The 14594-nt window shown below is 37.3% G+C and overlaps 1 protein-coding gene across 4 annotated transcripts in view; it reads left to right on the top strand.

Annotated features, from left to right (window-relative positions):
- Acsl4 (acyl-CoA synthetase long chain family member 4) overlaps window positions 1-14594 on the top strand; it is an 85656-nt gene that overhangs the window by 51045 nt on the left and 20017 nt on the right. For all 4 annotated transcript variants that reach the window (XM_090326774.1, XM_090326775.1, XM_090326776.1 and 1 more), the window contains exons 6-11: window positions 3115-3253; window positions 5846-5996; window positions 6301-6424; window positions 9038-9109; window positions 9696-9835; window positions 12406-12578. In XM_090326774.1, coding sequence (XP_090182900.1) covers window positions 3115-3253; window positions 5846-5996; window positions 6301-6424; window positions 9038-9109; window positions 9696-9835; window positions 12406-12578 — 799 coding nt within the window. The remainder of the gene's footprint in view (window positions 1-3114; window positions 3254-5845; window positions 5997-6300; window positions 6425-9037; window positions 9110-9695; window positions 9836-12405; window positions 12579-14594) is intronic.

Here is a 14594-nt window from a genome sequence, read left to right as displayed (position 1 = left end):
AAACTCCCAGCATCCTTGGGCTCTTCTCAAGGCTACCGCTCTACTATTTGAGCCATAGCACAGCTTCCAGCTTTTTAATGTGTACGTGGTAATGAGTAAGTGAACCTGGGTCTTTATGCATGTTAGGCAGGCCAAACTCCTGGCTGAAATTAATTTTTGACTAATATATAAAATGTAACATTATGCATGTGAATGGGGTCCTATGCTATATTTCAGTTCATATATATTGTACAATGTTTAAGTCATGATAAACATATATTCTCTTCATTTATCACTTCTTTTCTCGTTTTTTTAAAATTTTATTGTCAGGGTGATGTATAGAGGGATTATATTTATTTGTTTGGTTTTTTTTTTTGGCAGTCCAGGCTTGAGATCAGGGCCTGAGCACTGTCCATGGACTTTCTCAAGGCTTTCTCTATCACTTGAGCCTCACCAGCACTTCTGGCTTTTTTCTATGTATGTGGTACTGAGGAATCGAACCTGGGTCTTCGTGCATGCTAGGCAAGCACTCTACCACTAGGCCAAACTCCCAGCCCCTAGAGGGATTATATTTATATTCATAAGGTAGTCAGTATATCACTTCTTGAACACCATTACCCTTCCCGTGCTTTTCTCTGTCTTTCCCTCTCCACACCCCCTCCCAAGTTATAAAGTTCATTTCCAACATCTTGTCCTGTGAATATTGCTGTCTCATCATCTTCTTTTTTCCCTTCACTTTCCTGATTCAAATAAACAAAGGCATATACAGTACACCAGGTACCAAAATTAGGTGCAACAACAGGAGATAAACCCTAAGGGGGGAAATAAGAGTAAAGAAAGAACTTCACATAATATATTAAAAACAACAATCACAAGGATAAATCTCTTGTTTCCCTATTCTGGAGTTCATTTTGCTTAGCCTCATCCATATGCACATAGCTGCTTTTTTCCTTGCCAGTTCTGGGGCTTGAACTCAAGCCCTGAGCATGGTCCTTGGGTTTTCTCAAGGCTAGAGCTTTACTACTTAAGCCAAAGTACAACTTCTGGCCTTTTCTGTGTACGCGGTACTAAGGAATCGAACCCTGGTCTTCGTGCATACTAGGCAAGCACTCTACCATTAGGCCATACTCCCAGCCTGCACATAGCTTTTGAGCTATTGCATTTCTCTGCTAGGAAAATCCTAAACACTAATTATTATAGATGAGGAAAACCATGGAGTCTGTGTTCCTTTGGGTCTGGCTTACTTCACTTAATTTGGTATTTTCTAAGTCTTTGCATTTCCTTACAAATGGGGAAATGTCATCCTTTCTGATGGCAGCATAGAATTCGGGATCTTCTAGATCCATCCATCTACTGAGGGGCATCTGGATTGGGTTCCATAGCTTAGCTATGGTAAATAATGCTGCAATGGGCAGGGTTGTGCTGGTAGGTTTAGTATGGCCTTGTTTGTGGACATTTGGATAATTGCCCAGAAGTGGGATTGCTCTGTATAGCCTTTTGAGGAACCGCCCTACTGCTTTCCAGAGTGCCATACTTTTTCCAGAGTGGTTGAACAAGTTTACATTCCCTCCAACAGTGTAGTAGCAATCTCTCCTGGCTACATCTCCACCAGCATCTGTTGTTATTAAATTACTTGATAATAGCCATTCTAACTGGAGTAAGGTGGAGTTTTGATTTACGGCCAGAGATGCCCAGCATTTCTTCATGTGTCTATAGGCCAATCTTATTTCCTCATCAGAGAAGCCTCTAAGTTTTAGCTCACCTTTTAATGGGATGGTTGTTTCTTTGTGGAATTGTTTTTGAGACATTTAATTTTTTGAGCTCTAAGTATATTTTAGATAAGAAGCCCTTGTCTGTTGTATGGCAAGTGAAGATCTTCTCCCACTCTGTGGGCTTTCTTTTTAACTTGCTAGTTATGTCCTTTGCCATACAGAAGCTCTGCAGTTTAATACAATCTCGTTTATCCAGCCTTTCTTTGATTTGTTGTGTTTCTGGGCCTTTATTAAGAAAGTTTCAACTTGTGCAAAGGAGCCCTAGTGTATTTCCTATTCCTTCCTGTAAATTTTTTATGGTATCTACCGCTTTTATGTCAAGGTCTTTGATGCATTTGGAGTTGATTCTGGTACAGGGTGAGAAGGATCCAACTTTAGTTTTCCACAGGTGTTTAACCAGTATTGCCAGCACCATTTGTTGAAGAGCCTCTCTTTCCTCCATCCAAATTTGGATTCCATCTGCATGGAGTGTCATATTCTGTCCCTTCATTTTCATGTTGTTTGGGAAGAAGTGAGTCTTTTGTAAGCAACATACAGTTAGGTTTTGTCTTTAAAACCCATTAAGTTGCTCTGTATCTTTTAATTTGAAGATTTGTTCCATTTACATTTGATTATCCACAAGTCTTGGTGCAGCCGTTTTGAGGCTTGTGTTGTAGTCTTACTGCAATTCCTTTCTTTTTTCTCTGTTTTATAGTCCTCCTTGTGGGTGATTACTGGAGTGATATGTTTTGATTCCTTGGTTGTTGTTTAGGGTTTATTATTATACATTGGTTGGTGGTTACCATGAGCCTTGCAAAAGTGTGTTTGACTGTATTTGAAAATGATACCAACTTCACATAATAATACAAATAATATAAAAATATGCTAGTAAGAAAACTAAACGTGTACTACTTTCACCTCAGATTTTGTTTCAGTTTTAGTTTTAGATTCTAAATTACGTGACTGGTTCTTGCTATGGGGCTCAGGCTGAACTGGAACTTACAATGTTATCCCTGTTGGCCTCATATTTGTCATCTTCGTGCCTGAGTTTCTTGGGTGCTGGGAATGTAGCATGCATCTCCAAACCTTATCCCATTTTAAATATTTTTATATATCTCCATAACATAAATTATTTTATTGTATATATATCTTTCACTTTACTGTCTTTTTTATTGTTTTGTTATTTAGTCTTCATCTTTATGAATGGTTTATATACCATGTTGACAGTATTAGAGTGCAGTGGTTTTGTCTAAACAGTTACTTTTAACAGTGAAATTTTATTTTACTCTATAGTAATATCAACTGGTAGGATTGGAAGATGTTCAATAAGTAAAATTTTGTGGCACCTCAGTTTTATTAGCTGAGCTTTCTTTCTGTTCAACAGACTGCATTGTTAGATATCACTTGTGTTAAACACATCATTTATGTGGATAATAAGACTGTCAATAAAGCAGAATACCCTGAAGGATTTGAGATTCACAGCATGCAGTCAGTAGAAGAGTTGGGATCCAAGCCAGAAAACTGTAAGTAGTTAAAATGAATTTATTCATCTATTCAAGATCTGACATTTCAGTAGGTTAGGAAAAGTAGAAACACTAAAGTACTTGGATGTCAAAAAGTTTTTAAATGTTTTAAAGCTATCAAAACTACACGTGGTTTAACATTTTTTCTTTCTTTTTCATAAAAAGGTAGCCATTGTTTAAAATTTGCTTGATAGTGAAGTTGTAATAAATGATTCAGACTTTTAGGCAGTTTGTGCCAACATATCTTAAAATAAAAATGCTTGATGAGCTTTGAATTTGGATTCACAAAAGGAAAAAATCTCAAGCTTTGCAATTAGTAAATTTGATTGTAGTGATGTCTCAGAGAATGCCAAACTGTGTACCAAGACTGATGTTTCGGTTTATTCCAGCATTGAATTAGTAGCTAGTATTTCATTTCAAATAAGTAAATTTAGCTTGTAACACAATGTCAGTGGGTCATTTGGACAGAGTGGTGGAAATTAATAACTCTAAGTTTTCTTCTCCCATCCAAGTACTAACCAGGCCCAACCCTGCTTAGCTTCCGAGATCAGACGAGATCGGGCGCGTTTAGGGTGGTATGGCCGTAGACGAAGTTTTCTTCTATTATTGAAAGTAAATGACACAATATTGTAAAGATGATGAACAATTAATTTGGGCAAAAGAAATGTTGGATGAACCTCTCCTTGGCCTCTGAGTATTTCATCAGTACAGGGGAAAAATATGTTACTTGCAAGTGAACCTAACCAGATTTTTTTGGAGACAGCAGACTTTTAGTCAGAGATGAAGGAGGGTTTTTTTTGCTTATTTAAACAATAGTTTGAATTCGCATTTTCATCATAGATGATAAACTCTGACATTAGAGAAACCAAATCTTGTATTATATTTATTCTTCTGCGCAGAAGTATGCATTCTGTGAAAACGATGAGGAAAAGAGAGGGAGGGAGAATTCCTGTGTAAATATCATGTAAAGAATGGGAGCAAGGGGCCGGGAGTTTGGCCTAGTGGTAGAGTGCTTGCCTAGCATGCACGAAGACCCGGGTTCGATTCTTCGGTACCACATACAGAGAAAAAAAACCAGAAGTGGTGCTGTGGCTCAAGTGGTAGAGCCCTAGCCTTGAGAAAAAAATCCAGGGACAGCGCTCAGACCCTGAGCCTAAGCCCAGAACTGGCAAAACAAACAAACAACAACAACAAAAAAAAAGAACGGGAGCAAATCAATGCTTCTACTTGTAAGATTTGCAGAAAAACAAGAAATCTATGGAGATTTGTTCCCCAGGACCAGGGTGGCCCTGAAGGACTAGAATATACTTGGCTGTTCTGATTGGTGAGGATCAGTTGCCAATTCTGCTGATTTGCCAGAGCACAGTGGTAGAAAAGAGGGTTTCTTTCAGTCTTCATAGTTGTGTTTTGTCAATAAACGTTATAACCCACATATATCATTTCTATTCATCTTTAGAATACATAGGACCTATGTACTTTTGTGATTCTTATTTTAGTAGACAGTATAATGATGATAACTTTTGCTTGTTTATTCTAAGAGGACATGTGTGAAATATTATTATGTGTTGAGAGTAAGAACTTTATTTCTTCTCCTTTAGTTTTCAGACGGTATTTACAGTCTCTATTTCTTTAGTTTCTAGCAATGACAGTAGAAAACCTTTAAAGCATTTGATTTAGCTAGTTTGTATGTATAACTTGGTCTTTTGTTGTAGAGATATATCTTGATTTCTAAAATTTTTTAAATTGGTTTATTGAAAAAGTAAGTCATTTTCAGATTGTTATTCTAATCTTATTATGATGATATTGCATGCTTGATAATTTTGATTATTCTGGGAAGGAAAGGTGGATACTAGATTAGTGTGATATTACTATCTTGAAAACAGAAGCTCCAGTGTGCCATTTCAAAGTTAATACATAAGAATTTTAAAGTCAAGCCCCATGATTTTCAGTCAGGAGTACATATGAGAGTCCCCTGTAGAGGTTATCTTTGATCCCACATATACAGAATTTGGACTTTGAAAACCAGTATTTTGTTTAACTTCTGCCAGTGATTTTGATGCTCACCTGTGGTGAAGGTCCATAATCCAATTCAGATGAATTTTTTTTGCCAGTCCTGGGCTTGGGCTCAGGGCCTGTGCACTGTCCCTGGATTTTCTCAAGGCTTCGGCTCTACCACTTGAGCCACAGCTCCACTTCTGGCTTTTTGCTATGTGTGTGGTACTAAGGAATCGAACCCAGGTCTTCATGCATGCTAGGCAAGCACTCTACCACTTGGCCAAACTCCCGGCCCCCAGATGAATCTTTTTAAAGATGAGAAAAATTGAGGCCTGAAGAGCTTACATTCAAAACTCAGCAGTTTCTTCAAAACCCTCAAAAATCTTCCAATCACATTGAAGAGAGATGAGCAGGGGGATATGGGGTCAAATTAAAATTCTGATTGCAGTTAATCCCAGTTCAATAACCAGTTCAGTTGTGATTGTTCATTCAGATTACTTTCTTTAAATTGTTTCTTGTATCAAAATACCTTATTGCCAAGCAATTTAACCTTTGAAATGAAGGAAGTATGGTGCATTTCTTTTTTCATTCATTTAGCAAGCATTCCTCCAAACCGACCATCTCCTTCAGACATGGCCATTGTCATGTATACCAGTGGTTCCACTGGCCGCCCTAAAGGAGTGATGATGCATCATAGCAACTTGATTGCTGGAATGACAGGCCAATGTGAAAGAATCCCTGGACTAGGGTAAGCAAGAAGAACACAGAGTTCATGTTTGACATTTTTAAAACTCAGTCTATATTGAAGTGATAAAGTTACCAATGTTTTTAATTTAAAAACATTTGTGTTTCGTTTTCTATTACTCCTTACCCCGTTTCTTCTCCGTTCCCTTCCTTCAGAGTCTCATGATATATCCCAGGCTGGCATCAAACTTCTAATGTATCTGCTTTCTCCTATTGATGCTGTGATTACAGTTGTATACCACCATGCCTGGCTTTAATAACATAGTCTTTTCAAGTTTGGTTAAAACCGTTATCTTATTGTATTTCAGACCAAAGGACACATACATTGGCTACTTACCTTTGGCTCATGTGCTAGAATTGACAGCTGAGATATCTTGCTTTACCTATGGCTGCAGGATTGGATATTCTTCTCCACTAACACTATCTGACCAGGTGATAAACATTGTATTGTTTATTGTTATATTAAGTTGTTTGGCTTATTACTAAAGCCTCAGCTATTTTATTTACTCAACTTTCTCTGAGGCATCAAAAAGAGTTTTAGTGAGCAGTACTAGCTTTAGTAAATAACCTTGTGGATTTGTTAGCATTGCTTTAATGGCAGAATTTGAAATTTTGAAATGAACGTTTACTTTGATCTTCTCTTTCTGTGATAGATTTTTACTCTGAAGAGTTAAGATAGAGAACAAAATAGCATGGAACCCTTTATGCATGTTACTCAGGAGCAGTGATAGGTTTTTTTTAAGGAGGAGACATAATTTTAAGGCTAGTTTTCTTTGGAATTTTTCCCTAGCCCTATGTTATCTAGTACAGGAGTTCATAGCCACATTATAAAATAGATAGAAATCAATTCAATTATATTTTAATAATTTAGATTCTCATTTTCTTTAGCCATATTTCAAATTCAATTCTCTCTCTCTTTCTCTCTTTCTCTCTTTCTTTCTTTGTTGGTTGTGCTATTGGAACTCTGGACCTAGGTGTTGTCCGTGAGCTCTTCAGCTCAAGGCTACCACTCTACCCCTTGAGCCACAGCACCACTTCTGGTTTTCTGGTGGTTAAATGGAGATGAGTCTCATGACTTTCAGACTGGCTTTGAATCAGGATCGTCAGATCTCAGCCTCCTGAGTAGCCAGTATTACAGGTGTGAGCCACAGCACCCGGCTCAAATTCTTTTTTCTTCTTCTTTTTGCCAGTCCTGGAGGATAAAATCAGGGCCTGAGCACTCATTCTTGGGCTTTTTCAAGGCTAGAGCTCTACCACTTGAGCCACAACACCACTTCCAGCTTTTGTCTATGTGTGTGGTTCCAAGGAATTGAGTATAGTTTGCAATGACTTAGCTCTGTAGGGGTCTGCTACTCCCATTCTTGTAGGCCCAGAAGTTATTTTTCAAATATCCTTTCTGTATATGTGGTACTGAGGACTCTTCCTGCATGCTAGGCAAGCACTCTACCAATAGACCATGCCCCTGACCCTATGCCTGCTTTTTAAATGCCATAAGTAAGGTTACTGTGGTCATAATACCACAAAGGAACTGATAGTACAGGTGGAATACCCTACCTTGAAAATCTGGACTCCACAATGCTCCAAATTTCCATCTTTTTGAGTGCTGGTATAATTCCAGAAGTGGAAAATTACATACCAGATCTCATGTGACAAGTAACAATCAAAGCACAAGAACAATGAAATGTAAGGAATTATCTTCAGGCTATGGGTATAATTTCATGTTTAGACTTGAGTTGAATTCCAACATGCTTTATACATATGCAAATATTCTATAACCCAAAATAGTCCCAAATGTGAAACTTTTTTGGTCCTAAGCATTTTAAATGTGAATCACCCAAATGTATTACTAAAAATAAATAATAAGTCAAGCTACTCATGCAGAAGGCTGATATCTGAGAATTGTGGTTTGAAGCCAGCTGAGGTAGGAAAGTCAAGGAGACTGTTATCTCCAATTAACTGCAAGAAAATCAGAAGTAGAGCTGTGGCTATAAGTGGTAGGACACTAGCCTTGAGTAAAATAGCTCAGGAAGAGCATGGAGGCCCTGAGTTCAAATCCCATGACAGGTTAAATTAAAAGAATAAAACAGAAGAGAAGGGAGGGATCTTTGTGGTTCCTGTTAATGCTTGGAATAGGTTTGTTGTAAAAAAAAACAGAAACAAAAAACTGGTTGATAATGCATAGAAGTACTATATGAAGGACTTAAAAAATCTGGTTTTCTTTATTAAAGTAGCCTTCCTGTATACTCACAAGCTTGTACATACTTTCATATACATAAACACAAGAAGTTATTTTTGTCTCACTAATTCATATTAAAGTAAAGTAGGAAAGTAGAAGAAAAACAATTCAGGTCTACCAGCAGAACCTTTTTTTGGGGGGCAGGTCTTGGGGCTTGAACTCAGGGCTTGGGACACTGTCACCTCTCTGCTTAAGCCTCACACTCTATTACTTGAGCCACACAGCTACTTCTGGCCTTTTCTGGTTATGTGGTTCTAAGGAATCAAACCCAGGGCTTCATGAATGCTAGGCAAGCACTGTACCATTGAGCCACATTCCCTACCCAAGCAGAATCTTACATGTCAAAGTTGGTAGTTCTTGAGGATTACACTGCTTCTTAAAGGCTAGTTGTCTTCTTCCCCCTCTTTAGCGATGGCTAACACATAAAGCATCAAGATTTACAGGCTATATCAGGAGATTGTGTGTATCTACCTTTTTCAGCAGGGTACTTTAGCAATTTCACTACCTACTAATCTGATATTTAAAATCCCAGATAATAGTTAAGGAATGAAGGAGGGAAGGAGAGGAGGACACATTATTTGTTGTCCACCTGGATCAGAATTTCTTTTCTAAAAAAAGGCTACAGTGTACTTAAAGCCATAATCTATATGATAAATTGGTAATACAATTAAACTGGGAAATTTTAGGTTATGGTAGTTATAACAGATAACTCAGACCAATAGAAGATCAAATATAACATGTTTCATTCTTATTAATATATCATTTTCTGCTAAGTTGTTTTTCTTGATCCTACATTTTCTTTAATTTAGTCCAGCAAAATTAAAAAAGGAAGCAAAGGCGATTGCACTGTCCTGAAGCCCACTCTTATGGCTGCTGTTCCGGTGAGTGCAGAATATGAATATAAAACAGAAGAGAATTTCTAGATTTTCTTACATACAATTTTACTTTGGTGAAAGAGTAAACTTGTGTATATATATATATATGCACAGACAATAATCTATATATGTATACATATATATTGTATTTCATAGAAATAATGGCAAATATATTCCTCAAAATATTAAGATATGAAAATTTCTTTTCTTTGTAAGATAGGATAACATGTTAGAATAATATATCAGTGTATTTGGAAGAACTTACTTTTTTCTTTGAAAAGTCTCTGTGAACAATAAATTAGTTCTTGAAGTTTAACTCATATAGAACTGAAAGAATTCCAGTAAGTGTCTTTACTTGGTTTTAGATTAAGAAATAATTGTATATATTTATGGGATACAATGCATTATTTCAATTTACACATTAGCTTTACTCTTTCTGAAGTAATGAGCAACTTATTTCTATAATGAAGGAAATAAATATATCTATTGTCCTAAAAACTAAGCTGTTATAATAAGGTATATTCAATAAAAGAATATCTCATTGCTGATATGATGCTTTTTTAGATTTTTGAATATCTGCCTTACCTTTTAGGAAATCATGGATAGAATTTATAAGAATGTTATGAGCAAAGTTCAAGAGATGAATTATATTCAGAAAACATTGTTCAAGATAGGATATGATTACAAATTGGAACAGATCAAAAAGGGATATGATGCACCTCTTTGCAATCTGTAAGTACATTTCATAGGCCTTGCATGCATTCATTTATTCATTCTTTTAATTTATTTTCTGTTATCTTGAAATAATTGCACAATGGTTCCAATTGAATATGCCAAGGTATGAGTACAGTGAATCCCAATCTGTATCTGCTCCTTCATCATCCCCTCCCATCTATCTCAACCCTACCCATCCCCTCAAGTTTCCTAGTTCCATTTTCACATACATATATGGAATATGACAGTGTTCTCTTTTTCCCTCTCCATTGATCCACCTTCCACTTAACACCTCCCCACCTTGAAACAAGACATGTTTTAACTTCTTAGTATTTATCTTGGTTAAGTGCCTTATTTTTCAAAGGGCACCTTTGGAAACCCACCCCTGTGTATACAATGTACATAAGACAGTTTAATTGTCTATACATATAGACAGACAATACAGATCGATTTTAGATCTGACTTCCACATGTGTCATTTGTCTCTCTGACTCTGAATTATTTCATTCAGCATGAATTTCCCAGGTTCATCCATTTTTTAAAAAAAATTCTATTGTCTGGATTATATATAAAGGTGTTACAGTTATATTCGTCAGGTAGTAGGTATATTACGTCTCACACATTACATTGATTCCCCTTCTCATAATTTTGTCCCCATTTCTATCCACCTACCGCTACCAAAAACATATTTTTCCTGATGAATAAAGTTAATTAGTGTGTATATATATGTATACATGTGTACATATATATGTATTTGCATGCATATATGTATATTACACATGTCTGTCTCTCTCTGTGTGGTATGCACTTATTCATTCTGTCTTTGTGCTATCCAGGCTGGTTTCAGCCCCCATCTCCCACATAGCTTAGGACCACAGACACTGGATCTATACTTATATGTGTGCTTTTAAATGCAAACATGATTGCATAAATGACAGGTTAATTTGATTTGACTATTACCCCATTGATAGGCTGAATTTTTATTTAGAATAAAAGGAAAACGTTTTCAAAATACCCTGAATGGGGCATTTTATCAAATTTAGTAATAAAGTAAATACTTATACAATTGGTTGTCATAAAAATACTAGAATAGAGCTTTGAATAAAGGCACATGAGTTTAAAAGATAATAATCTTAAGGCTTTAAAAAATGATCCATAAGAATTCTCTGCATGAAAAATTCTGATTTAGTGTAGTCATATAATAGTAAGTGTGTGAATATTTCATTTATTTCATTTTATTTATTTATTTTTGCCAGTCCTGGGGCTAGAAATCAGTGCCTGAGCACTGTCCTTGGGCTTTCTCAAGGCTAGAACTCTACCAATTGAGCCACAGCAAACTTCTGGCTTTTTCTATGTATGTGGTATCGAGGAATCGAAACCTGGTCTTGGTGTATGCTAAGCAAGCACTCTACCACTGGGCCAAACTCCCAGCCCAATATTTCATTTATTTTAAATATGGGCTGGAAAGTTAGACATATGGAAGAATTATATGGAGGTAAGATAGGTAGCTAAATGTTCTAAAGATAACTTTAGGTTGTTTTCTTTGGTATCATTTTCTTTCATCTACTTTCAACAGTTTCTCCAAACTACACAAAATATTGGTGTTTTTTCTCAGTAATAGGACTTGAAATCTGAGCCTGGGTACTGTCCTTGAGCTACTGCCCTACCTCTTGAGCCACAGCATCATGTCTGGTTTTCTAGTGATTAATTGGACATAAGAGCCTCACAGATATTAGTGGCTGGACTGTCTTTGAACCATGATCCTTAGATCTCAACCTCCTGAGTAACTAGGATTATAGGCATGAGCCACTAGCACCCAACTATATATATAGAGAGAGGCTTGAGCTCAGAGCCTGGGAACTGTCCTTGAACATTCTCAAGGTTAGTGCTCTACCACTTGAGCCATAACATCACTTCTGCTGGGTTTTTGTTGTTGTTGTTGTTGTTGTTGTTGTTGTTGTTTTTTGCCAGTCCTGGGCTTGGGCTCAGGGCCTGAGCGCTGTCCTTGGACTTTTCTCAAGGCTAGAGCTCTACCACTTGAGCCTCAGCACCACTTCCTGCTTTTTGCTATGTATGTTGTACCAAGGAATGGAACCCGGGTCTTTGTGCATGCTAGGTAAGCACTCTACCACTAGGCCAAACTCCCGGCCCACTTGTGCTGTTTTTTAAGTGGGGAGAGGGACAATGTGTTTCTGGAAGATATTCAAGATTGCTTAGTTAATCTCCTGTATATTCAACAAAAGTTGAGAAATCTTTGCCAGAATTTGTGTTAGCAATGTGCCAAGAATAATGTATGTATAAGAACCACTTACCAAGCAGGGAGTGGTGGCTAACCCCTTTAATCCCAGCTACTCAGGAGGCTGATATTTGAGGATGAAGGTTCAAAGCCAGCCTGGGTATGAAAGTCGTGAGACTCTTATCTCCAATTAACCACCAGAAAATTGGAAGTGACACTGTGGCTCAAGGGTTAGGCTGGTAGCCTTGAGCTAGTTCAGGGATAAATGCCCAGGCCCAGAGTTCAAGCTCCACGATTGACAAAAAAAAAACACAAAAAACAAACTAAAAACACTTATTTCCTCTTTTTTCGAGGTTACTGTTTAAAAAGGTGAAAGCACTGTTAGGAGGCAATGTGCGGATGATGCTGTCTGGAGGGGCCCCACTGTCTCCTCAGACTCACCGATTCATGAATGTCTGCTTCTGCTGCCCAATTGGTCAGGGTTATGGGCTCACAGAATCCTGTGGAGCTGGGACAGTGACAGAAGGTAAGCATTGTTGATGTGATTCTATATCACTCCTTATTTGGATTATCTTGGCAAACCATGGTTATTGTTTTATAATACCTTCCTAACATCAGATTCAGTGTAAACTTGCGTAGTTTTAGTTTTATGAATGCTTAGAGAAAAATTTTATAGTTTCATGTGAACTATTTCAAATGTTATAAATATGTGACTTTATTCTCAAAATTCTGTCAGCCTAGTTCGTCCATCTTTCTGTCAGTAATGACTTTAGAAAACACATTCTTTTTGTTTTTGCCAGTCCTGGGCCTTGAACTCAGAGCCTAGGCACTGTTGCTGGGCTTTCTCAAGCCCAGCATTCTACCAGTTGAGCTATAGCACTACTTCCTGCTTTTTCTGTGTATGTATTGAAGATTTGAACCCAGGGCTTTGTGCGTGCTAGGCAAGCACTCTACCACCAGATCACACTCCTGAGCCAAGACAACACATTCTTAAAGTATCACTTTATTTCCCTCTTCAATATATCTTCATGTTCTCACTTCTTGGTTTTCTGGGCCATTGTTTTCAAGGCAGAGTCTCTCAACATTGACACTGTTCACATTTGAACTAGATAATTCTTCCCTGTTGTGCCTGATTGTGTACTGAAGCATATTCAGCAGGCAGATACAAGTAGTAACTCGCCCCCTCCCAGATGTGTAAATAAAGTATATTTCTACCTTTTGCCACATATGCTCTGGGGAGCAGTGGGCAAAATTCACTCCTGGTTGAGAAACACTAGGGTGAATGATCTGTTTTGATTACCTAGTTATCACTTTAAATCCATTGTGTGTAAAATCAATACCTCGTTTCATTCTGTCTTGTCATTGTGAAATTTTTTTTATCAGTTTTATCAGCATTTATATTATTCATGGTGTGGGTTTTGAGATTGTCTGGTTATTTACTTTTAACTTTCATCAGATCTTTCCATTGTTCATTAAATTGTTCCTTTCTAGTCAAGTTTGCCATCCCAGTCCTTATTACTTCAGCTACTCTGAGGTTTTGCTTTTCAGAGGCTATGTCTTACATCATATCAAATCCATCAGTCTCCTTTCGTTAGACACATGTACCCCAATTGCTATTTGTTAAATGGTATGTCCCATCTGACACAACTTTACTTGGCATTGAAGTCATCTTCAGCACAATTGAACCTACCCATCATGATTTTTCCACATACTTGCACACCTCCCTCTTCTCTCCAGCATCTGACTCTTTCTCATGTAAGGATTTATTTTATTTTTATTTTATTTTATTTTGCAAGTCCTGGGGCTTGAACTCAGGGCCTGGGCTTCATGTTTGCTCAAGGCTAGCACTTCACCACTTTGAGGCAGAGTACCATTTCCAGCTGAAGAATTGAACTCAGGGCTTTAGATACTCTAGCAAACACTCTACCACTAGGCCACATTCCCAGCTCCCAAGGATTTTTTTTTTGCCAATTCCCGTGCTTAAACTCAGAGCCTGAGCACTGTCCTTGGGCTTTCTCAAGGCTAGAGCTCTACCACTTGAGCCTCAGCACCACTTACGGCTTTTCCTATGTATGTGGTACCGAGGATTAAAACCTGTGTCTTCCTGCCTGCTAGGCAAGCACTCTACCACTAGGATAAAATCCCGGTCCCAAGGAATTTTTTTATCTCACTTTTCTATGGTTTTGATTCCCTTCTCTTGGAATACTGTTTTTGTTAACTGGTCACAGCCATTATTTTGGTGCTTAACTCTTCCATAAAGTCTTTCCCAATAACGTCATTTACGTTGATCTTTCTAGTCTTTACAATACTATTATGAAAACAACTGATAGTGTTCAGATGAATTTTTAAATGTTCTTGAATTTATTTCACATGTATTTCTTCCCAAGTTATTTGTAAGATCATTGAGTGCATACTCCCATTATCCTTTGTGCGATTTCTTCACAATATTTAATATAATGCTAGGTACAGAATAAGCAGCCTTTGACTATGTGATTATTACTAACAGAAATAATAAATTACAAAGAGAAAATATCATCACCAT

This window comes from Megascapheus bottae, chromosome X, assembly GCF_031878675.1.
Source record: "Megascapheus bottae isolate mThoBot1 chromosome X, mThoBot2.hap1, whole genome shotgun sequence".
NCBI lineage: Eukaryota > Metazoa > Chordata > Mammalia > Rodentia > Geomyidae > Megascapheus > Megascapheus bottae.
The sequence above is the reverse complement of the archived record's forward strand: the minus strand, read 5'-3'. Positions and strand labels throughout refer to the sequence as shown.